The sequence below is a fragment of the Pinus tabuliformis genome, chromosome 4_1, assembly GCF_031772625.1.
Source record: "Pinus tabuliformis cultivar Carrire ecotype Pingquan chromosome 4_1, CPIR1, whole genome shotgun sequence".
In the NCBI taxonomy this organism is placed as follows: Eukaryota; Viridiplantae; Streptophyta; class Pinopsida; order Pinales; family Pinaceae; genus Pinus; species Pinus tabuliformis.
Window position 1 is genome coordinate 562,400,620 of NC_142303.1, and position 26,671 is coordinate 562,427,290.

The following is a 26,671-nucleotide window of genomic DNA, read 5'->3' on the forward strand; positions in this document are numbered from 1 at the left end:
TTTTATTTATTTATTTATTTCAGTTTTTAATTTATTTGTTTTGATTATTTATTTATTTTAATTATTATAATTAATTTTAATTAAATTATTTATTAATTGGTTTAATTAATTAATTTAATCAACTTATAATTACTTTATTTTATTTTATGTTAATTAATTATTAATTAGTTTAGTTGATCAAATTATGATTAATTTATTTTAATTATTTTAATTATTTTATGTTAATTAATTATTAGTTAGTTTGGAAAACGTAAGCACAACCTCCAGCGTGGGTTCCAGTGTGGGTTCCAGCGTTTCCAACAACAATGTGGGCACAGTAAACAGCAGCGACACCTCATACATGGGCACCTCCAGCGTTTCTTCTTCAAACTAAAGGAGTACGGACAACACCTCCAGTGTGTGCACCTCGTTTCTTCCTCAAATAGAAGGAGTATGGACAACAGCAACAGCGTGGGCACAGAATTCAAAAACAAAAATGCTGCTACAAATGATAGCACTACCAGATCAAATGATACAGTAGGAGAATCGGTGAACAAGGTAGGTTCTTACGTTGAGTCCTACGATGACCACAGAAATGTGAATTTCGTTGATTCCTCTCTCGGGGATATGGTTATTATTGAAACTATGAACAACAACACCGTTGAATATGGGGTAAATATTAATACCAGAAAGAATAATAACAATAACATTAGGATTGACAATGCTGATAAACCTAAAAACTGCGGTAATAAGAGAGTTTCCAGTAATACCAATGTCCCGAAACCAAAACTACTTGATAAAAGAGTCGTTAATCTCTTATCCCTAATACTCACCACTGAAGAAATTAATACACTCAGCAAGGGCTTGGGATTCACAATTTCCCCCAAGAGAATTCCATTTGAAAGCATTATCTGTAACATTGAGAATGGAACTCAAGGGCTTTCATTGGATGATAAAGAGATATTAAGTCAAAAGTGCTCCCTTGTTATGTTGAAATCTCAGCCAAAGGGTAATTTAAATAAAGAAGGACTGGATGCTCTTAAATCCCTCTGCAATAATGAAAAGATAGTTGTTCTTAAGGCTGATAAAGGAGGGGCAATAGTTTTGTTAGATAAAGAGGATTACATTCATAAGATGAATGAACATTTAAATTGCGGGAGTTATAGGAAAATCAACTCCAACCCCATTCCTAGGGTTATAAAACAAGTCAAGAATGCCATCATGGGAACAAACCTTGAGGATAAAATGAAAAAGAAGTTGATTCCATCCTGTGAGGTTATACCTCAAATCTATGGACTACCAAAAATCCATACGGAGGGGGTCCCTCTTAGACTAATATTCAACACCATTGGTTCCCCTACCTATGAATTAGCTAAGTATGTGGCTAAGATTCTGAAACCTCTAGTTGGTAACACAGACTCTTTTATAAAAGACTCAAATGATTTTGTGAAACTTATCAAAAATGAAAGGGTAGATAAGGATGATATTCTGGTGAGTTTTGACGTGGTTTCTTTGTTTACAAAGATCCCTCTAGATGAAGCTATTCATGTTATAAAGATAGCCACAGATCTTGAAACAACGAAACTTGCTGAAATTTGTTTACAGTCCACCTTTTTCAGTTTTCAAGACCAATGTTATGAACAAATATCAGGAGTCGCCATGGGATCCCCGCTCTCACCTATTCTCGCCAACTTATACATGGAGTACTTTGAAAGAAAAACCCTTGACTCTTACCCTTTGAAGCCAACTTGGTGGAAAATATTTGTTGATGACACCAACTTAAAATGGACTCATGGCAACACTGAGCTGGAGAAGTTTTTCAACCATCTTAACTCTATTTCTACTTAAATCAAGTTTACTATGGAACTTGAAGGAAACGGAAAAATACCCTTTCTAGATGTCTTGATTAGTAGAAAAGAGGATGGTACTTTGGGACACCAGGTCTATAGAAAGAAAACACATACATATAGCTATCTACATGCTGACTCATAACATCATCCATCACAGAAATTTGGTGTCTTAAACACTCTGGCTATTAGAGCCCTCAGAATTTCTAACCCTAATCACCTAGATGAAGAAATTAAACACTTAACCTCTATTTTCATAAACATAGGATATAAGGAATGTAGTATTAAGAAAGCTATAAAAAGAGCTCAGGATAAGGTTCTCTCTAGGTATCCTCAGGAAAACAAAAAAGAAAATTGTGGGAAGGTGTACCTCCCATTCAATCAGGGGATTACAAATAAAATTGCAAAAAAATTAAAAAATAAGGACATAAACACTAAGTTTACAACATGTAGAACAATTAGGCAAATGATGAGATCAGTCAAGGATAACATAGATCATCAACAACTCAAGGGTGTGTACAAGATTGATTGCTCATGTGGCAAGAGTTATATCGGGAAACAAGTCGATCTTTCAAAACTAGACTTAAGGAGCATGGAGCTGATATTAAGAATGGGAGATCCCGTACATCAGCCCTTGCGGAACACTCATCCAAAACCAAACATCATGTATGTTTAGAAAACGCCAAAATCATTGCAAGAGAGGATCATTATCAAAAGAGGAAAATCAAAGAGGCCATCAAAATATAAAATTTCCTCAAAACCTCAACAAGGACAGTTGGAGCGAAATTAGTGGAAACTGGCTTCCCCTTATTAGAAAAATAAACCTATCCAAATCCGTTGTAGCTTAGTATCACTGGTCTCTCCCCAATTAAAATAAAAATAAAATGAAATAAAATATTAATTAATTAATTAAAATCAATCAATAATTAAAACTAATTAATAATGACAAAACAAATTTAGATTATATTAACATTAGTTTATAAATTAACATTTAGAAATTATATAAAAATTATAAATCAATTAAATTAACTAATTAAATTTATTTATTAATTAATTAAATAATTAGATAGGTTTCTTGTTTATAAATTAAATTCTGAGGACTAAATTAATTAAAACTAATTAATAATTAATTAAAACATAAAAATAAAAATAATTAAAATAATTAAAATAAAAAAATTATAATAATTAAAATTAATTAGACTAATTAATTAATTAAATAAATTAAAAGAAACATAAAAACAAAAATTATAAATTAATTAATTAAACTAATTAAGTAATTTCCAAACTAATTAATAATTAATTAACATAAAATAATTAAAATAAATTAATCATAAGTTGATCAACTAAACTAATTAATTATTAATCAACATAAAATAATTAAAATAAATTAATCATAAGTTGATCAACTAAACTAATTAATAATTAATTAACATAAAATCAAGTAATTATAAGTTGATTAAATTAATTAATTAATTAATTAAAAGCAACATAAAAACATAAATTATAATTAATTAATTAATTAATTAAATTAGTTAATTAATTAATCAATTAATTAATTAAACCAATTAATAAATAATTTAATTATAATTAATTATAATAAATAAAATAAATAAATAATCAAAACAAATAAATTAAAAACTGAAATAAATAAATAAATAAAATTAAAGAATAAAATTAATCTAATATGTAGGTTGTCACCGTTCACTATTTAGGATTAATTAGGTTTATATATACACTGGTTGGAGGATTCTTCTCTCAAAGAACAATATCTACCATTTTTTGGTCTTGATGATGGATCCCCTTTGGAGTTCAAAACATCAACATGATGAATATGATACTGTGAATAATCCGGTAAATACTACACAACAATATACTCACTTGATTGTGAATGAAGTTACATAAACAATGTACGATGGCTGAGCGTTTGTTAATCTCATTGCTATTGTCGAACACAGATCAAAAACAAAATTGCTCAAACATACCATGAATGCTCGATTATCCATCCCCAGCAGGAAAAAATGCGAAGGTTCGACCTGTGCTTCACTTTGTTATGCATTTCCCTCCCTTCTTCGCCTCTATCCAGGCGTAGTCCAGTAGTGGTTGGCATGAAAGATGTGGATGCTCGACCCGTGCTTCACTTTGTTCTACATTTCCCTCTCTTCTTTGCATTTTCCTCCCTTCTTCGCCTCTGTCCAAGCATAGTCCATTAGTGACTTCATCAGCACTACCATCTTGCTTGTGTACCGAAAGATCAAGCACACAAAAAAGGTGCATAGGAGGAAATAGTCGAACTTGGTGCTAGCTAAGCACACCACTTCTTAAATAGAATCCATGGCTTACTCATAAGCACTTAGCAAAGACAACTAGCTCAATTTCATAATCGCACTGCAACGTGGGTTGCATGCAATCAGCCCCTAAGTACCCACAAGTTTGTGTTGTTTTTATTAACTTTTATATTTTTTTAATTATATAATATAGAAATTTTAAGCAAATACCACCACACCTTCAAGTCCCTTTATATCCTATGGCAACAACCCCATGCTCGCCTTCCCCTCGCCATACTCCAAGAGCAACCTCTGATAGCTTACCCCTAGATCATATGTTGAAACAGGTTATGATCTTCCTGTATATCATGTTTCTCCTCCTATATATCCTATTGGTTCCATAGCAGCCAGACATTGCATCCACTACTCCTTATTAAGCTATTTCTTTCTCCTCTTTAAGGGATCATCTATGGAGAAAGTTGAGTTGAGCAGGAGCGACTTCCCATCAGATTTTGTGTTTGGTGTGGCTTCTTCTGCCTATCAAGTACATGCACCCACCCACCATAACTTCTCTCCATCATTTCAATCTTGAGGGCCGCCATTATTTTATTTTTAATTTTAGCTGGAGGGAGGCTATCTCACCGATGGAAAAGGGCTTAGCAACTGGGATGTGTTCTCGCATATACCTAGTAATTATTTCAATCTTACCTTCACATTCAAGATCAAATTCCAAAATCTTGAAGATTAATTTGTATTGGGAGGCGCAGGAACAATTGTCAATGGAATGAACGGAGACGTAGCAGAGGACGAGTATCACCACTATAATGTATGTATCGTCTCTCTCTATATTGCACTCCACCCCCAGATTCTTCATATTTTTCTTAAAAAAATGTGTTATGATATTGTATGAGGATGTGGAGATAATGTCAAAACTTGGAGTGGATTTGTACCGCTTCTCCATATATTGGGCACACATTTTCCCTGGTGCGAATTAATAGAATTTCTAATTTGGTCAAATTACGCCTGAGAAGCTTTTTTGAATTGACTAGAGTCACTAGACACATAACCACCACTCGATCCAATGAAGACTCCCTTTTAGGAAAGCTCAGGTCTTTAGGATATACTTCCGGTGATCATTATGCTACTTGGAATACATGGGATCGATACTAGCTTTGTTACTAGTGAGCTTCAGTGTTACATTCTACTCACATTTGTTACATTACAGGCTCTATTTACATGTGTTCCAGGTTAAAATCATATCAATTACTTGAGTGTGTGTATATATTCAAGCATAGTAAGCAACGGGCTCAACGGGCTCTTATGGGTTTACTGTTGCTATTGGGTTAGGCGCAACTTAGTCAACTCGATAAACTAGGTAAACTGGTAAGATGCTACTACTAAATAAGCTGGTTCATTTGCTTCATCGACAGCATCAAACTCATAAGCTCTATTCTGCATAGAATAATTCTAGATCCTGCATGCAGTGTTATGTTTGTTAGATTTCCTTTTGAAAGTAAATAAAATGTTAAAAAGCTAACAAGACTAGCTAACATTCAATGATAGTCCTGAACCCCGTTTTTATCCTACTAAGAGTTGTCATGGCTCCCTAATAACCAGCATAAATAAAGCTAGTTCTTTTACTCCATTCTAATTATTTGCAACAGGATCTTAATGTAATGCAATTGGAACTAGTAAAGAGGTGCCTAAGTCAAAAACCAATGTTTTCTGGATTTTCAGGATGTTGAAACCCACTCATAGAACATATACCAGTCACTGAAAAAGATATCTAGAACTGACACTTATAGTGGATATGTTCTCAGAAGGAATCATCTTTGTTGAGTTTCTCAGCCAAGAGAAAATGCTTCAGTTGAGTCTTCCATATGAACTACCTTTCCTTTGACCACCGTGGAGGAGGTGGAAGGTTGCTCTTGCTAGAGTTGGCACGCCATTATTGTATGTGTTCAAGGGAAAGATAACAGTCGTGATGGGAGCTTTGATATGCGAAATTGCATTAAATGCAAGAGTGCAAGAGGAAGAATATCATAATGTAATGCAAGACCATAACATAAACAAAATGCATGACATGTATCAATGGATGATTCACCTTCACCCCTGCCAAACCATGCATATTAATACTAGTAATACTCGTAAATAAGGTAACATATAAGCAGCATGTAAAAGCATCATATTGTCCATCACCATCATCAATAATAATATCATCAATGTCAATAGCAGTAGATAATAGAGTGTGCAAAGTGACTAGAACAAAACCTCTTCTGCTTTATGTTTGGAGAAACTTAGACACAGGTCATTGAAGCACCAAGGTGAGAATTCCACAATGGGGATAACAAGAGTCAAGCAAGCAGTTATAGATCGGGATCATGAGAAAAAACATATGGAATGATACGGATGAATGGTAAGGCCAAGATGTGAAGCAGAGTAGGGGAAATAGTTCGTGGAGTCAATATCATAATGTAATGCAAGACTATAAGATCAACAAGATGCATGACATATCAATGGATGATTCACCTTCACACTCATCAAACTATGCACAATAATACTAGTAATACTAATAAATAAGATAACATATAAGTAACATGTAAAAGCAATAAAAGCATCATATAGTCCATGCCCATGATCAATAATAATATCATCAATGTCAATAGTAGTAGATAACACATGGCATAAAATATCATCATCAAAAGTAGTAATCGTGGTGTATAATCATGGAACAGTAGAAAATCACACATAGTCATGTGAATAAATAAGCCCAAGAAGCATCGGGCTAAAATTCAGCGCCTTCTTAGGAACTAATGTTCAATGCCTTCTTGAAGTCTACAAACCATCAAAATTTTGTCTTTTCCATTCCACATTTTCTCTACCATGACGCTTAGAGTGAAGCCGCATTGGTCTGAATGTTTCTTGGCCTTTGGCCAACTATTTTGCTATATACATAGAGATAGATTCAATGATGTTTTAAAGATTCTTTTGGCATGGTATCAAATAATTCTTATGTTTTTTCTTGGCTATTGTCTATGTGAAGGTAGCGAGAGAGATTTAATAATTTTTAAGATCCTTTTCGCATGGTATCAAGTTATACTTATGTTTTTTAAGATCCGTTTGGCATGGTATCAAGTTATACTTATGTCTTTTCTATTTTGTGTGTTGTTTATGTGAAGTCAGGGTGTGCTAATGAATTGACAAGGAATAGCATTAGTGAATTGACAGGGAATAACATCGCTTATCGACTTAGGCAATAAGGCCATGACACAACACTTGGCTAGGTAAGGACACCTCCCAAAAGGTTTCTTGTTCTACTCGAGTTTAGGTTCTTATCTAGCTAAGCTCAGCTGCATCTTGTATAGTATTATGGTTTTTTAGTTTCTTCAAATAAATGGTATTCTCCAACAATTTTGGTCATAATTTTTTGTTCGAGTTGAAGGAGAGACACTGAAGAGGGAAGTTTGTTTGATGTTGATGGAATTTCAAAGTATTTGGTGATTTTTATGGAATAGATAATAGATACCCCTATCACTGCAACTAAGTCAAAGAAAATCCTTAGACCTTAATGCTTGAAGCACGCTGCTCAAATTTTTGACTATCTTTGATATCCTGGCCTTAGCAAGCTTGCTTATATTAGAAATTTTGGGAGTCATCTTAACTATCCAATCTCCCTTCCAACTATGTGGTTATATATCAGTGGACCTAACATCGATATTTTTGGCCATTGGAATTACTCATTGTCTTATGGTAACAAACTCAATTCTCCTTTCCCTTGGTGATTGTTCACAAATCATGATAGTGGCTTCAAACTTTAGATAACTTTGTGATGTTCCCCAATTTTTCTCATCTTGTTTATATTTCCTTGAGTTTGAATGAAGGTTTTGGCATTAGATGTATTCCCCTGCACTTTCCTCAATATTTTCTTTGTTTATATTTCCTTGAGTTTGAATGAAGGTTGTGGCATTAGGTGTCTTCCCCTCCACTTTCCTCTCAATATCCAACGAAATTTGCAAAGCTACAGTCTTGTTTTTCATGCCTGGACAACTATGAATTGAAAATAAATAAACATTCATACCCTTCTCATTATCCTGGTCTTACACTATTCTAGTCTACAGTCTTGAGAAAAATATAGACATGGATTATCTACAACTATAAACTGAAAATAAACTAGCATTCATACCCTTCTCCTTATCCTAGTCTTACACTATTCTAGTCTCCATTCCTAAGCAAAATATAGACATGGATTACCTTGAGGAGATTGACACGAATGTGGATAAAGACTGGAATTCCTAATATCATGCCATATTAATTAGCATTATTAGCATAAATTGCATCACTTTGATCTTGGTTTGTCAACTGAGAGGATTAAGCAATGGTGTGTGTGTCTATATATATCAAAACATAGTACATGCATCATATACTATATAGTCATTTTCTCATCTCTAGGTATTATGATTTTTGTTACACTTTTTTTTTGCATTCACTCTAGAGTTGCTTGGATTCATTCAATGACATGCCCACCAAAAGAAACTTACCAAGCATTTTTACGTGTAGTGAAATCCTTAAGCAAAGCAGATCTTCTATAAACACCGATAAACCTGATGTCTATGCACGCTGGATCAGATATTACAATGATGTACCACAGTGGCGATTTATTATCCTACTGGTAGGAAGCATGGCTCTGTCACTTATAGTTTACATTATATGGAAGAATGATATTCAAATTCTATGGTGGGGTATGCTACTGGCATGTGGGCTTGCATGCATATTAAGTCTTCCCATATGTATTTCAATAATATGGTTTGCTAGTTTCTTCAGATTTTCAATCTCCCAATTCTTAATATGTTTGTTTGTTCAGATTTTTTTTTTTCATTTTCTGAGAGCAATCCCTTTCTAATGGATGGAAAAGGTCATGTTTATATTGTATAATCAACATGTAATGGGAATTCTTACATTTGGTTGCAGGTTTGGAGGGTCAAGAATGTTTCTAAAGCCCAAGTTCCTAAAGAGGATATTGGAAAATTCTACAGTGGTGACTGCTATATCATACTTTATACTTACCACTCTCGAGACAAAAAAGATGATTATTTTCTTTGCTTCCTGCTAGGGAAGCAAAGCACCTAGGTATAGTGTTTAGGATTTTCTAATTTTTTTCATTTAGCAGTACTTTATGCCTAACTGTATTATTTTGCATTGTGGCATTTTGAGTACAACCTTCATCGCTATTTAGTATTCAGTAATAGTTTTGTCATGGAAGATGCTTATTGTTTACATTTAGTTTTACCTTCTTATTTATATGATTCTTGTTCGTTGAGTCCTGATGTGCTTCTGTCCTTTTACTTAGGAGGATCAAGCAGTAGCTGCTCGTTTAAAAAATACAATGGCTAACTCTCTGAAAGGAAGACCTGTACAGGTTAGCATTCTTGGATATTATGCAAATTTCATAGTTTCTTGCTTAATGTTAGTTTCCTTGAAAATAAGCTTGTTTTTCTCTTACATACATTATCTTGTACATTTCTCATACACGGTAGATAAAATTTCTTAAAATAGTGCTAAAGTTCATATTGCAGTTGAGATTGTGTCCTTCATGTTGCATGGACGTATTCTAGAAGGAAAAGAGCCCCCTCAGTTTATTGGATCATTCCCTCACATGACCATTTTAAAGGTGTATACTAAATCTTTTTGATACTGCCAAGCTCATATATTCCTATACTGCCATCATTCTCATCAATCTACACTTTTTAATGTTGATGGCCGAATTCTTAGGCATTATTAGCATCAGATTTTTCTTTCGGATCCTTATCAATTGTGGCAAAGCGGCAAAGTCCTATATGAGTTACATTATTTCCAAGTTCTTTCATATCCACAACTTATGAAATAGCTCTCTGGCGTGTTTCTAGTGCCATTCTTATTTGAATATGGTGATCAATCCTCCTTCCATGCTTCTTTCTTATAGATGCTCCCTTCTCTGGGTTTTCCGTTTTCTTTGAATAAACCTGTGAGGTCAAAAGAATTGTAAACATGTTGGATCCATGGAAATTGAGAAGAATTATTCATTTCACTTCCACCAAGATTTGCAAGAAGAGTGCCATTTTGTTATCTATGCTATTTATTGAACTTGCCCATAGTAGTATAGCATAGGCTAGCAAGGCTTATCCATGTGAGTGCAAGGTTAACATTTCTATGCAATTTCGACCTGTTCTTTTTGTTCATGGACAAGATCCCTAATTAGGAGCCACACCCCACCAAGTCCAGATAGGCCCCATAGAGCAATTAGTAGAATTGTAGGTGTACATATGCAATTGAAACTAGCCCATAGTATCATATGCCAGTACTTACCCATGGTGATATTGATCCAGGTGGATATTGGTGGCCACTCGCCTATTCCACTTGGACCCCCACCATTGTTTCTTTCAATTTTTCAGTTTCCCTATTTGGAGCACAAATTACTATTTTTGACAGTTTTTCGGGTCTTGAACTTCTGGAGCCGTTTTGAGGCCCTAAAAGAGGTTTTTTTTGGGGAAAAATGGGGCCAACATGGGACATAGACTAATGTTGGCCATTCAAAAGTTGTATTCCTTGGGTAGATCTTTCTAATGAGGTATTATGCACGTCAAATGGAGATCGTATACCAAAGTTACGACCACAGGAAGTTGATGTACCAATTTACCCAAGCATGGCCCATAGTTTGGTGCTTCATCTCCTAGGGTTAGGTTTTTGGATGTTTAGGGTTTTTCCATTGCTTCTCAACAATAAATATGCCTTTGAGCCTCATTATAACACAGTTCAGAGGAATGTAGCCGCCACATCTCTGCTCAGAGATAAGCTACCATTGTCTGAGCTAGTCTTATTTCCATTCTGTTTGTAAGCATATTTCAGTATTTAATATTAATGAAATGAAGTGTTACTTCTGCTGCATCTCTGTATTTATAGTTATATCTATAATTTTTTGCGTTCCTGTTTAAGTCCGGATTAGTGGAATCAAAGTGGTATGCTCTTTCTCTGTTTTTCTTTACATGTCCCCAATGAGGTCGGGATATAAGGAGTTAGGGCTCGATCTAGTTGAACCTTTGCAAGATCAGCCTCACAAACCCTGACGGCTACCCATGGGGGAAGAAAAGAAATACGAGGGAGCAGGAGATCCTATCAAAATATTGCTCGAGGAGGCCCTCGAGAAACAAAGGAACGTGATGATGGATAACTTTGCCCAGATCCTTCAACGGTTGCTCACCGGCAGCGCATCCACATCCAACAGCCACTTTGGAGGCTCCACTCCTTTTAAGGTACAAGTAAACTTTGACATTCCCATATTTGAGGGCCAAATAGATGCAGATGCCATAGATAAATGGTTAAATCTACTAGAAGGATATTTTTATGTTCATGATTTTTCCAGCCGAGAAAATATTAGTTTTTCTCTTCTCAAATCCACCCCCCACGCCAAGGACTGGTGGCAAACCTACTGTGAGCAAAAGAATGAAAGTATGACCTCACTATTTTTATCTGCACCCACTTGGAATTGGTTCTAGGATGTCATCAAGGAGTAGTACTACCCTGTAGGGAGCTATGAGGATAAATACATAAAGTGGACCACACTGCGGCAGGGAAGGGACCAAGATGTGCCAGAGTTTACCAATTTTTTTCATACCCTTCGCATGAAGTTGGGTATCAAGGATACTGAGAAACATCTGGTACTTAAGTAACTCGGCTACCTACACATGTACATCTAGGACGAGAAGGAGTTCCTAGACATATCCTCTCTCGTCACAGCTTACCGATACGCTGTCAAGATCGAGCAGAAGTTTAAACAGAAGAAGCGAGACTTTGGATTTGTGAATCCAAAGAAAGGGAAAGGTACCCCCGAACCGCAGAACAAAGGACAAAGCCAAGTTGGGGCGGCCCAGGACAACCCGTCAAAACCGCAAGCAAAGAACAACACTGTGAAGCCGAAGAAGAACACTAGAAAGTGGTGTGAGTTCCATAAGAGCTCCACTCACAACACAAGTGAGTTTCGGGCCAAGCAGTCACTGGTGGCCGAGCTGAAGGCTTCGGAATCAGATGCATGTTCCGACTTTGAGTTAGAACCCGACAAGGGGAATGACAAAGGGTAGTAGATTATAAATGTGGAGCCCAACGCCACCATTGCCACCATAAAGATCTAGAAGGAGGAACCTGGAGATCTAGAGGAGGAGGAGCACCTCTTCCACTCTCAGATGTGGGTAAAGGGTTCCTTGCTATAGATCATTGTCGACAGCGGGAGCCAAAAGAACCTCATTTCAGCATAGGTCGTGAAGTGGTCAGGCTTATCGACCACAACACAACCACAACCGTACACTATTGGGTGGCTTCACCAAGGACGGGATCTTTGTGTGAGCCAGCAGTGTCGCCTTCCATACAGCATTAAGCCCTTCATGGATGAGGTATTATGTGACGTTTCTCCCCTTGATGTTTGTAATGTATTATTAGTAAAACCATACTTGTCGAAGCTACATGATGTGTATGAGTCAAGGCCTCACGTTGTTATTGTTACCTTGGTAAATAAGTTGTACAGGATTCCAGAGGTAGCACTGCCTACCACCATCTCTTTGGTTACTTCAAAGCAATGCAGTAAGATCATTTCCAAAACCGGGAAATTTTTTTCCCGGTGATACACCCTGTTGTGGGGGAAAGTATCCAACTCGGAATGACCCTAACCCACTCTAAGGGTGACAGTTCCTTAGCAACAGCTGAAAGCAAAGCTATCTAAAGTTTCTTCTTTATGACATGCAAGAGATAAAAGGAAGAGATCCACTTACCGATGTCTTGCGCAAATGGTCGATCCTATCTCCTTTGTTTGCCGCTTGCTCCCAGCTCCAAGTCTTTTCACGGGCCCAGCTACATGAGATCCTGCCAATAAGACAAGAAAAGGAAACTACAAGAAGCATGCATTCATAATCGATTCAAGGATATCTTATGTGGTATACATGTGATAAATGCCAATCTAGAATGTTGTTTGCAACGGTATCTACATAGTGATTTTGGTTTCTAGGAACATGACTGAATGTAATGGTTTCAAATTCACGTACCAATAGCTTCACCAATAGCTTCACTCGTATATATTTTCTAAACAGGACTTGGCTATGCACATGATACACACAATTCAATTGCATGACAAGTAGCAAGGAATCTAAACGAACATGAAGATGAAGGATGCGATGAGCGAGGGCATCGACTAACAAACCTAATGCTGCATCATATTCGTCCTAATTATTGGTGGCAGATCCAATGCACACGCCGGTTGACAGGACTAACTTATGCAAGGGGATTAAAATGGCCCACGCTACCGAGGCTACATTCCAAGAGAAGCGACTTGCACCATCGGCATGGCTGATATATGGTGTGGATGATGGATCCATCTGAAAGGTGAAAAAGACAACGGATAACATGATGCAATCTGCCTAACTACATGGCATAAATAAAGACATGAAAATCAAAGGGATGTGTTGTGAGCAACATTTTTGGAGGTAGAGTGCATTGGGAGAATTAGGAAGGAGATGGCGTTCGAAATAGTCTTGGAGAAATGCCCCATTACTCAAGTGTAGGGGTAATCAGGGGTAGACCTAGCTTTCATAGTGTCCTCAACAAGTTGGGAGATGGGCGGATGGGAGGAAGGATAACTACATGATGCATTGTCATTACCTAGTGCATCAACCTGAGGAATAAGGTTCACATACACATCGTCTTGAATGGTAGACAACAGAAAGGTAGATGGAGGGTCTAATGATGTTGAGACCTCAGATTCTATCGAAAAGGGCTCGATAGAAATGCACGCAGCAACCCCAGGAAGGTTTGCCGGAGAGGAACTCGAGGATGAAAACAGGTAAAGAATGGGGCCTGTGGTGTCCGTCATCTCGACATCGAGGGAAGGGATCACAATAGAGGGGTCAGAGTTTCCCTGTTCTAGTTGACTGGTGGTACCAGAATCCATGGCTAGAGAAGCAAAGGCTCCACTACGAGTGGTCGCGTATTCAGGAATCGCCCCAAGGCAATCTCGAAACTCATCGAGACGAGGGCAACAATGGGAATAGTGACCATGAAGATCACAAAGGGCACAAGGGTAGTATGTGCGAAGCGTTTTGAGTTTCTTGGGTGGGACTGGTATGTCAACATGGACTTCCAGAATATTCGACTCAGGGAACACTTTATGAACCAAATGTTTAAGTTGAGGAAGTTTAGGACAATTGTTGGTGGTGTTCCCAACAACATCACATAAAGCACACGACTTTGGGGCCTTAGGGGCTGGAGGATCTTAGGGAGCCTTGTCCTTCGAATCTTTTTTTTTTTTTTTTTTTTTTTTTTTTTTCAGATTTTCCCCCCTACTGAAATGCTTTCGCAGTAGGAGTTGGATTCTATTGAGATTGTAATGGTACTGAAGTAGCAGCGGGGGTCATGGGGACCAGTTGAATCAGGGTCAAAGCGTGATACAGTCTTGGCTAACTAGGAAAATGTTTGCACGGGGATCGATGTACCATACTGGGATCCTGAGAGTCATGTTAGGAAGGACCAGTGAAGCCATGACAGGTACAGAAAAAATTCTGAGAGGGGGGAATAAGAAAGGTATCTAGCCAGCGGGATAGTATCCCTGTGGAATAGCTCCTGGATGGTTAAGACCTGGAGGAACAGTTCCTGGAGGGAACATAGGAGAGACACCCACATATGGAGGAGGTCATAAGGGAGTGGGTCTAGAGGGTTCAGCTGGAAGAGAAACAACAAGATGTTGAGGAGCTAACTGTTGATCAAGTGTATCATACTGTTTAAGGGCATCCTGTGACACTTGTAACATGTAAACACTCATGGAAGTGGGTTCAGAAATGGGAGGGGGAGGACAAGGGAAGGCACCCAACAATGAGGATTCTTTATAGACTCCAGGTGAGACACTAGTGCAAGGAGTTGACGATTGTTTATCAGACACTGACGAGATGATGCACTCGGGGGAGGTCATAGATGTCAACTCGTAGTAAGTCAATTGATCGATGGTAACGATCTTCCCTTCAAGGGGGAATCACATCTTACGGAACACCGCAGAGGTGACAACTGACATGGAATATGTGTAAATACGACCTAAGAGAATATTGTAATCCAAAGGGGCATCAATGACTTCGATATCCACATGGACAGTCTTTCCCGCAAGGGACACTGGACAATTGCGGTACATGCCAAGGGGCTGGGAGAAGTGTCCATCCCAAGCACGCAAAGTGATGGTGGAGGAGGACAACTTAGGTGACTTGAGTTTTTTCAAAACAGCAGCGAACATCACACAGGTGGATGTGCCTTCGTCAATAATGCATCTAGAGATGATGGCATTACGGACTCTAACTAGTATCTGGAAAGAAACAAATGAAGGAAATGGGGGATGCTCTGATGTATCAACCGGGAAGACGATCAAGCGATCGTCGGAAGGGTCCACTGCACCCAAGGAATTTAGTAGAGCCTTCTTTTGGGAAGGACACGACTAGAGGACTTCCATTGTCAACATGGCGGCAGGTGATTGTGCCAAGTCGTCTACTATTGTATGTATGGGTAGCTCTGTTAGAAGCGGCATTACGGTGTAATGGTCCATTTGGGATCTTGGGAATGACATCAACTTTGGGTTGAGGGATCTATAAAGGACCATTTGGTGTCGTAAGAGGCTCAGCGAACACTTTGGTTTTGGAGTCAGTAGCTGACAAAGTGGAGGGCTTGTCATATTGACACGACCGAATTTGTAAGTTGATATTGGAGGGGTTAACCTCATCAGAGTTCATCATCAAGATCTGGTAGTCACCGGGACCAGAAGCTTAGGGGAAGTGGGCTGCTTGACCTTGCTCGGGTTGAGTAGCAACAAATCCTTGCTGAGGGAAAGTATTTGTGAGCACGGCCGGTTGAGGTGGCGCGGGATTCTGAGGCGATTTTTGACCTCAAGAAGTTGTTTGAACTTCCCACATTTGGCACATCTGGGGTAAAAGAGGAACTTATTTTTGTAGTAGCCATGTACACCACAACATGCACAAGGCTTATTCATACAAATAACCTTGTTTTTCTTGGGTTGGTCGCCCTGTTGTTGGTTGTTGGTGTTAGGCTGGTTCCCCCGGGGTTCACTAGGTTAGTTACCTTGGTTACCCTCGTTACCCTTGTTACCCTTCCCCTTATTCTTTTTCTTAGAATTCTGGGGATTGGTGTCACTATGCTGGGCAAACTCCTGACCCTGAGGGGGTGGTGGCTACTGGCGCTGAGGAGGAATGGGAGGTTGCGGCGCTAATGCTTGAGAGGCTGGAGTGCCAGGCTATGGATAAGAAGGAGAAACAGTTTGGTAGACCGGTTGGGTCCCTGGAAACATGTTGCTAGCAAGAGGGGCATAAATGTTGGAGGAACTGGTGCCCCCCTGCAGGTAGCCATAACTCGGCTAAGAATATGGCGAAGAGTGTGAAACGGATTCAATGATACCATCGGTGGCGTGAGATTCCCATGGTGCATTAACACTGCTAGGACGAAGGAGGTCTAGAATAATGGTATAGACATAACCTGATTGAGAATAAATCAAATTGTATCTCAAAGCACTCAAGAGAGCTTCTTTCTCGGTTAAATGGGAGGCGACATCTTTCCCAATGGGGGATAAAATACTCTTGAGAAACATATCTAGATAAACATGGTCTTCGAAAGGCAGGGCACGACATGTGCTCCTCCTTCGACGCCACTCTTGAACATGGTCAAAAAGGCGAGTAGCGGAGTATTGACTGAATGTGGTCAAAAGCTAAGTACCAATGTCATACCGGAGAGGTAACTGGAAATATGATAAGAACACTTAAGCAAGCATTGCAAAAATGGAATGGGAGGTGGAGGGCTGGTCTACATACCATTTTGTTGCGTCTCTAGTGAGCGTGCGTTGGAAGAGCCGAAGACGAATGGATTCATTGGTTATGGAGTTTGACGAACACCACACGTGGAAGGATTGGACATGGTTGGTAGGATCCTCGCCAGTAATACCCTCAAACTTTGGGATGTCTGAGGGAAGCTTAGTCGGCATAGAGGGCCAACCAACATCATGGTGTATGGGGTTGTTTATCAACTAGTTAAGATCCGGTAGACTTAACCCATCCATAAAGGGATGCATGGGGGTTTCCGAAACAGTTTCTAAGACTGTTCCACCTGATGAGACCACTGGTATATTACCGGAGCCACCACCAGTGTGGGTTCCTGCACCAACTGTGGGTCCATACATGGTGACGATATGCGGTGAAGAAGGTTCAGAATCAGAAGGACCAAGAGAAGAGTTGGGATGGGGACTCGGAGGGCTATGAACTCGAACCCGATGGGGAGGAGTAATATGCCCAAGTGGAAACTGGGGGTGAAGGCCTAATAGTATCTGCGACTGATGCCTTGGTGGCGCAATGATGGAAGGACACAGAGAACATGGAAATGGTGAAGGGAGATCAACAATCTATCTTCTGTCTCTCATGTGGTGAGATAAATTTATTATGCTAAGTCTTGGCTTGGTGGCGTAAACCAAATGCCCTTCGCTTAAGGTGTGCTTGTATGTGCAAGTGTATAAATTGATTAAGACCATATTGTTTTTGTAAAAAAGAAAAAAGCTTGTTACAAATAAACTGAAATAAATAACAAAAAATAAACAACAAAACAATTATAGATTATAATGACTATAGATTATAATGACTATAGATTATAGTAACAATAGTTTTATAAATTAACATTTGGGAAAGAAAAATTATAAAAATTATTAAAACAAAAAAATTATAAATTAATTAATTAATCAAATAAATTAAATAATTTACTTATTTATCAATTAGATACTTAGGGTTTAATTAATTAAAAATAAAATTAACATTTGAAAGAAAAGAGGAAAAAGAAAAAGAAATATTAAATTATTAAAACAAAAAAATTATAAATTAATTAATTAATTAAATCAATTAGATAATTTACTTCTTTATTAGTTAGATACTTAGGGTTTAATTAACTAAAATAAATAAAAATAAAGTAAAATTAACAATTGAAAAAGAAAAAGAAAAAGAAAAATTATTAAATTATTAAAACAAAAAATTATAAATTATAAATTTAATTAATTATATATATATATATAATAATTTACTTCTCAAATACTTAGGTTAGATAAATAAAATTAATTAAACAATAAAAATAATCTATAAATCAATAGAATAAATAGGAATAAAATATCTCATGAGGTTGGTATAATTTTATTTATAGATTAATTAATTAATTAATTTAGTAATAAATAAAAATAAAAATAAATTTGATTTTAATTAAAAATAAAAATAAAAATTTCTTTTAAATAAAAATTGGTTTTAATTAAAATTAAACTAAATATAAAAATAAAAGAAAATGAAAATGAAAAGAAGAGAAATATATACTAATTAAAAACTTATTTAAAAAAAAAAAAAAACTAGAAACTAATAATATTACATTATATAAATAAACTTATTACAATTAATATCTCATTAGTTTTAGTCGGTGGTATTTATTAGGAATTAATAATTAATTTATTTAACATATAATTAAAATCAAAATAATTAAAATTAGAATAATTAAAATTAAAATAATTAAAACTAAAATAATTAAAACTAAAATTAAAAAATCCATATATGTAGGTTACTCTTTGAACTAGTCGGCTTCTATAAAAATTTATCATTATTTAGGTTTATATATACTCTGCTCGGAAGATTCTTCTCTCAAAACTATTATTCATAATCTATCATTTTTGGTCGTGATGATGGACCCCCTTTGGGGTTAGAAATGTTGACATAATGAACATAATACTTTGGATAATCCGGATCATACTACTCCAATAAAACAATTAACTAAACCCCACCCAAATTGGGTTTGCAAACACTGTACTGCTAGGTGGCTAAACCAATGGAAAATACACTGAAACAGTCAAGAGATTTGAATATCGGTGTGACTGGGATCAAGTGACTCTAAGCTGCTGGAAAGTGGTGCATCAACAACAAAAAACGAGAGGGAAAGATTGCTGCAAAAAGATAGGGAGATGGGTGAAACACCTAGGGTAACCGATGGGACCCTAAGGGAATGACCAAACAAGTTTGAATATGAAACTATGGATGGTATCAACCTATCTTATTAGATCTGAAACAAAAGGTTACAGATCTGGAAAATGTGGTTGAAAGTGCTACAGAAACTCAGACTTCTCACTCAGCTAAACTCCTCCTAGAAATGCAGAAGTGTACTAGAAGCCCTAAGGGAGGCTAAATGCAACTTCGACGAGTAAAATAGAATGGATCAAGGCCTAAGTGGGATGAGATAGAGGTCAGACAACTAGTAGACAGCTCTCAGCAAAACCCAGAAACAGATCTGAGAAAAACCCTAAAACCCAGAAATCACAGGTTTTGACCTGTTTTTTGATGAAATCGCACTTTTTGGGCAGAAATCTGCGTTATGGAGCCCAGATCACACCTTTTGGACTAAAACTGTGATTCTTGCTCTGAGACTTCTGGTCTGCAAATTTCAAAAAAAAAGTGTCGCCTTTGTCGTGGTTGGTTCTTGTGACGTGTGGAAACGATCAGAAAGCTTGCAGAAGTAAAAAAATTATCAGATCTAGGGTTAAAACACTAGGAAACATTAATAGAATCGAAAAAAGAAGAAACCCTAAGCTGAAAACCAAAGGTCACTGAGGTTTCTGGATCTGAAGTATAAAACCCAGCAGAGTTGCCAATTTGTTGTAGTGTTTTCTTCTCAATGATGTACGAAAAGAACCCACTTAAGATCGTGGATGACAAACGATCTCAACAATAGAAATGACTGCTAAACATTATAGATCTGCAGCTATTGATAGAAACAAAACCTTTCAAAATTTTGATCTATGTCGCAGTCATAGTTAAACAGTGAAAGAAAGAGTAATAACCCCAAAACATCCAATGGAAATGAGATATGTAAAGAATAATTTTATTATAACACCTATGAAGGGAACAAATATATGTTACCATTCCCTGACATATATATGTATGCATGCAACATAGTTACTATTTTAAACAATAAAGAGCAAAGTATATGTAGTGAAGTATTAATCAAACAAAAAGGTTGATAATATTTTATGTTAATCTGAAAGGAACTTGGGTTAGCTTCTAGGCCAAGTCGTTGAAAAATGACGGCCTTGAAACAATCCCTTGGAATTAAAACTTAACCTTGAATCTTTGTTGAAATTTCATACACTGTCATTAAATAGGTCACTGTAACCATTATGATGATCAACATGATAGTAGGGAAAATTTGTTATAACTCTAAAGAGTTTTGGGGCTGGGCCAAGTTATCAACAGTGCCAGAATAGTCCCTCAACTTTATAGATGTCTAAATAAATTTCGCTTGAGAGAAAATGCACAAATGTTGAACCAAGAATATCTATGAATAACAACTAGTCACACTAATTAGAAATATTTATGAGAATCACAGAGGGAAAATTTATACAAAAGCCTATTTTTTAGTGAACACCTACTAATGATTGCAAACCTCAGCAAATCATTGTCCACATGAAACGAATTCTAGAAGGAAACATGAATACCATTAACCAATAGCGAAAATGAACTTACAGTGGGTAATAACCGTGATAACAAAACAATAATATGTCATTATCATTGCAACATAAAATAAATAAGTCATTTCCTCAGGGGATTTGCTAAACCATGAAGGAGAGACACCATGAATCTATTTTTGACTTAAAGAGGAAATATCATATTATGTCTAATGCATGATTAAGGTAAAGACTTTAAATCCTTCACGAGCCTTTAGATTGCTACAACCTAGTTAGTGAAGTAAGAAACTATAGTCACATATTAGTAGGAGAGTAGTCGGTGATACCCAACTCATAAATTATAACTCATAACAAAGTTATCATTCGCTAACGACAATAATGCTCTAGCAACGGTTATTAGTAGTATAAACCATCAAACTTAAAAACCCTAGACCAAGTCCAGATAACTTAACAAGGGTGGAAAATCCAATAGAATTTGGGGAGACGGTTGTATTGCACCTGAAAGGAAGGAAAGTCGAGAGTGAGCCAATCTGAAATCTAACCCCTTTTCCTTTAGAATAATAGAAGGAAAACGAGAATCAAGAATCGCAGTAAAACGTTACCTGCAGGGAAAATACCCAATACTCAAAAATTAAGTTCGTTGTGTATAGACAACTAAAGGAACAGAGGAAAACGGAAAAACATGGTAAGAGAGGTTATCTGAGAGAACCTCTAATTCGTTTGACCAAAATGCACGCCTGGAAAAATCATTTACTTAGCATTTTCTGAATTAAAAAAACAAAACAAAACAAAACAAATTACCGGAAAAGTGATTACAACCAACATCATATACAAAGATTACCCATAGACAACCATAACAGTGGATAATGCCATAACGCAAACAAATCCCCAAGAAGGAGCAGAGAACCGAGGTGGAGAAGCAAGTGTTAACCCTAATTTCTAGTTATAACACATACATTGAGAACAATTCTAGAAGAGGCACAAAAACCCTGGTAATCGACTCATAGAATAACCTCTACTCATAAGGATGGATAAGTTCCCTGACCAGAGATAAATTGAGATGGATAAGTTCCCTTGTAGGTATGGAAGAAAAATCCAACAGATCCATATCCATGTCCATAGCCTGCAGAGTGGCTGAATAAATTACCCATATCACCCTAGTATCTATAGCTCTACGATCTGTTCAAGGACAACAACGATCCATTTAGTGGCTCGTTCATGCTCCATAACCCTTGCTTCTCCTCCTACTATACCTGGAGTTGCTACTGCATCTACAACCATGGTTATACATACCATTCATACAATGCACAGTTTATGTATTTGAAAAAGGAAAACGAGCAAGTGATTCCAATAAACATCCATCAGAGGAAATTCAATTACAAAAGTATGATGGGGTGGGTGAAACAACAATATACTCTTAGCTCATGTGGTCGTTATTTTGTGTAGTATTTACCGGATTATCCACAGTATCATATTCATCATGTCGATGTTTCGAACCCCAAAGGGGATCCATCATCAGGACCAAAAAATGGTAGATATTGTTCTTTGAGAGAAGAATCCTCCGACCAGTGTATATATAAACCTAATTAATCCTAAATAGTGAAAGCCAACTAAGCCTACATATTAGTTTAATTTTATTCTTTATTTTCACTTATTTATTTATTTCAGTTTTTAATTTATTTGTTTTGATTATTTATTTATTTTAATTATTATAATTAATTTTAATTAAATTATTTATTAATTGGTTTAATTAATTAATTTAATCAACTTATAATTACTTTATTTTATTTTAATTATTAATTTTATTTTATGTTAATTAATTATTAATTAGTTTAGTTGATCAAATTATGATTAATTTATTTTAATTATTTTAATTATTTTATGTTAATTAATTATTAGTTAGTTTGGAAAACGTAAGCACAACCTCCAGCGTGGGTTCCAGTGTGGGTTCCAGCGTTTCCAACAACAATGTGGGCACAGTAAACAGCAGTGACACCTCATACATGGGCACCTCCAGCGTTTCTTCTTCAAACTAAAGGAGTACGGACAACACCTCCAGTGTGTGCACCTCGTTTCTTCCTCAAATAGAAGGAGTATGGACAACAGCAACAGCGTGGGCACAGAATTCAAAAACAAAAATGCTGCTACAAATGATAGCACTACCAGATCAAATGATACAGTAGGAGAATCGGTGAACAAGGTAGGTTCTTACGTTGAGTCCTACGATGACCACAGAAATGTGAATTTCGTTGATTCCTCTCTCGGGGATATGGTTATTATTGAAACTATGAACAACAACACCGTTGAATATGGGGTAAATATTAATACCAGAAAGAATAATAACAATAACATTAGGATTGACAATGCTGATAAACCTAAAAACTGCGGTAATAAGAGAGTTTCCAGTAATACCAATGTCCCGAAACCAAAACTACTTGATAAAAGAGTCGTTAATCTCTTATCCCTAATACTCACCACTGAAGAAATTAATACACTCAGCAAGGGCTTGGGATTCACAATTTCCCCCAAGAGAATTCCATTTGAAAGCATTATCTGTAACATTGAGAATGGAACTCAAGGGCTTTCATTGGATGATAAAGAGATATTAAGTCAAAAGTGCTCCCTTGTTATGTTGAAATCTCAGCCAAAGGGTAATTTAAATAAAGAAGGACTGGATGCTCTTAAATCCCTCTGCAATAATGAAAAGATAGTTGTTCTTAAGGCTGATAAAGGAGGGGCAATAGTTGTGTTAGATAAAGAGGATTACATTCATAAGATGAATGAACATTTAAATTGCGGGAGTTATAGGAAAATCAACTCCAACCCCATTCCTAGGGTTATAAAACAAGTCAAGAATGCCATCATGGGAACAAACCTTGAGGATAAAATGAAAAAGAAGTTGATTCCATCCTGTGAGGTTATACCTCAAATCTATGGACTACCAAAAATCCATACGGAGGGGGTCCCTCTTAGACTAATATTCAACACCATTGGTTCCCCTACCTATGAATTAGCTAAGTATGTGGCTAAGATTCTGAAACCTCTAGTTGGTAACACAGACTCTTTTATAAAAGACTCAAATGATTTTGTGAAACTTATCAAAAGTGAAAGGGTAGATAAGGATGATATTCTGGTGAGTTTTGACGTGGTTTCTTTGTTTACAAAGATCCCTCTAGATGAAGCTATTCATGTTATAAAGATAGCCACAGATCTTGAAACAACGAAACTTGCTGAAATTTGTTTACAGTCCACCTTTTGAAGTTTTCAAGACCAATGTTATGAACAAATATCAGGAGTCGCCATGGGATCCCCACTCTCACCTATTCTCGCCAACTTATACATGGAGTATTTTGAAAGAAAAGCCCTTGACTCTTACCCTTTGAAGCCAACTTGGTGGAAAATATTTGTTGATGACACCAACTTAAAATGGACTCATGGCAACACTGAGCTGGAGAAGTTTTTCAACCATCTTAACTCTATTTCTACTTAAATCAAGTTTACTATGGAACTTGAAGGAAACGGAAAAATACCCTTTCTAGATGTCTTGATTAGTAGAAAAGAGGATGGTACTTTGGGACACCAGGTCTATAGAAAGAAAACACATACATATAGCTATCTACATGCTGACTCATAACATCATCCATCACAGAAATTTGGTGTCTTAAACACTCTGGCTATTAGAGCCCTCAGAATTTCTAACCCTAATCACCTAGATGAAGAAATTAAACACTTAACCTCTATTTTCAAAAACATAGGATATAAGGAATGTAGTATTAAGAAAGCTATAAAAAGAGCTCAGGATAAGGTTCTCTCTAGGTATCCTCAGGAAAACAAAAAAGAAAATTGTGGGAAGGTGTACCTCCCATTCATTCAGGGGATTACAAATAAAATTGCAAAAAAATTAAAAAAGAAGGACATAAACACTAAGTTTACAACATGTAGAACAATTAGGCAAATGATGAGATCAGTCAAGGATAACATAGATCATCAACAACTCAAGGGTGTGTACAAGATTGATTGCTCATGTGGCAAGAGTTATATCGGGAAACAAGTCGATCTTTCAAAACTAGACTTAAGGAGCATGGAGCTGATATTAAGAATGGGAGATCCCGTACATCAGCCCTTGCGGAACACTCATCCAAAACCAAACATCATGTATGTTTAGAAAACGCCAAAATCATTGCAAGAGAGGATCATTATCAAAAGAGGAAAATCAAAGAGGCCATCAAAATATAAAATTTCCTCAAAACCTCAACAAGGACAGTTGGAGCGAAATTAGTGGAAACTGGCTTCCCCTTATTAGAAAAATAAACCTATCCAAATCCGTTGTAGCTTAGTATCACTGGTCTCTCCCCAATTAAAATAAAAATAAAATGAAATAAAATATTAATTAATTAATTAAAATCAATCAATAATTAAAACTAATTAATAATGACAAAACAAATTTAGATTATATTAACATTAGTTTATAAATTAACATTTAGAAATTATATAAAAATTATAAATCAATTAAATTAACTAATTAAATTTATTTATTAATTAATTAAATAATTAGATAGGTTTCTTGTTTATAAATTAAATTCTGAGGACTAAATTAATTAAAACTAATTAATAATTAATTAAAACATAAAAATTAAAATAATTAAAATAATTAAAATAAAAAAATTATAATAATTAAAATTAATTAGACTAATTAATTAATTAAATAAATTAAAAGAAACATAAAAACAAAAATTATAAATTAATTAATTAAACTAATTAAGTAATTTCCAAACTAATTAATAATTAATTAACATAAAATAATTAAAATAAATTAATCATAAGTTGATCAACTAAACTAATTAATTATTAATTAACATAAAATAATTAAAATAAATTAATCATAAGTTGATCAACTAAACTAATTAATAATTAATTAACATAAAATCAAGTAATTATAAGTTGATTAAATTAATTAATTAATTAATTAAAAAAAAGCAACATAAAAACATAAATTATAATTAATTAATTAATTAATTAAATTAGTTAATTAATTAATCAATTAATTAATTAAACCAATTAATAAATAATTTAATTATAATTAATTATAATAAATAAAATAAATAAATAATCAAAACAAATAAATTAAAAACTGAAATAAATAAATAAATAAAATTAAAGAATAAAATTAATCTAATATGTAGGTTGTCACCGTTCACTATTTAGGATTAATTAGGTTTATATATACACTGGTTGGAGGATTCTTCTCTCAAAGAACAATATCTACCATTTTTTGGTCTTGATGATGGATCCCCTTTGGAGTTCAAAACATCAACATGATGAATATGATACTATGAATAATCCGGTAAATACTACACAACAATATACTCACTTGATTGTGAATGAAGTTACATAAACAATGTACGATGGCTGAGCGTTTGTTAATCTCATTGCTATTGTCGAACACAGATCAAAAACAAAATTGCTCAGACATACCATGAATGCTCGACTATCCATCCCCAGCAGGAAAAAATGCGAAGGTTCGACCTGTGCTTCACTTTGTTATGCATTTCCCTCCCTTCTTCGCCTCTATCCAGGCGTAGTCCAGTAGTGGTTGGCATGAAAGATGTGGATGCTCGACCCGTGCTTCACTTTGTTCTACATTTCCCTCTCTTCTTTGCATTTTCCTCCCTTCTTCGCCTCTGTCCAAGCATAGTCCATTAGTGACTTCATCAGCACTACCATCTTGCTTGTGTACCGAAAGATCAAGCACACAAAAAAGGTGCATAGGAGGAAATAGTCGAACTTGGTGCTAGCTAAGCACACCACTTCTTAAATAGAATCCATGGCTTACTCATAAGCACTTAGCAAAGACAACTAGCTCAATTTCATAATCGCACTGCAACGTGGGTTGCATGCAATCAGCCCCTAAGTACCCACAAGTTTGTGTTGTTTTTATTAACTTTTATATTTTTTTAATTATATAATATAGAAATTTTAAGCAAATACCACCACACCTTCAAGTCCCTTTATATCCTATGGCAACAACCCCATGCTCGCCTTCCCCT

The 26,671-nt window shown here is 35.9% G+C and overlaps 1 protein-coding gene across 1 annotated transcript; it reads left to right on the forward strand.

The window, feature by feature from the left end:
* Window positions 1-432: 432 nt before the first annotated feature.
* Window positions 433-1,827, forward strand: LOC149177101 (uncharacterized). The gene has a single exon (XM_089421664.1). The coding sequence runs from the start codon at window positions 433-435 to the stop codon at window positions 1,825-1,827; it is 1,395 nt and encodes a 464-aa protein (XP_089277790.1).
* Window positions 1,828-26,671: the final 24,844 nt, after the last annotated feature.

What these genes read in the sequence shown, in the direction of transcription:
- LOC149177101 (XM_089421664.1), top strand. Translation starts at nt 433, where the DNA reads ATGGACAACAGCAACAGCGTGGGCACAGAATTCAAAAACAAAAATGCT.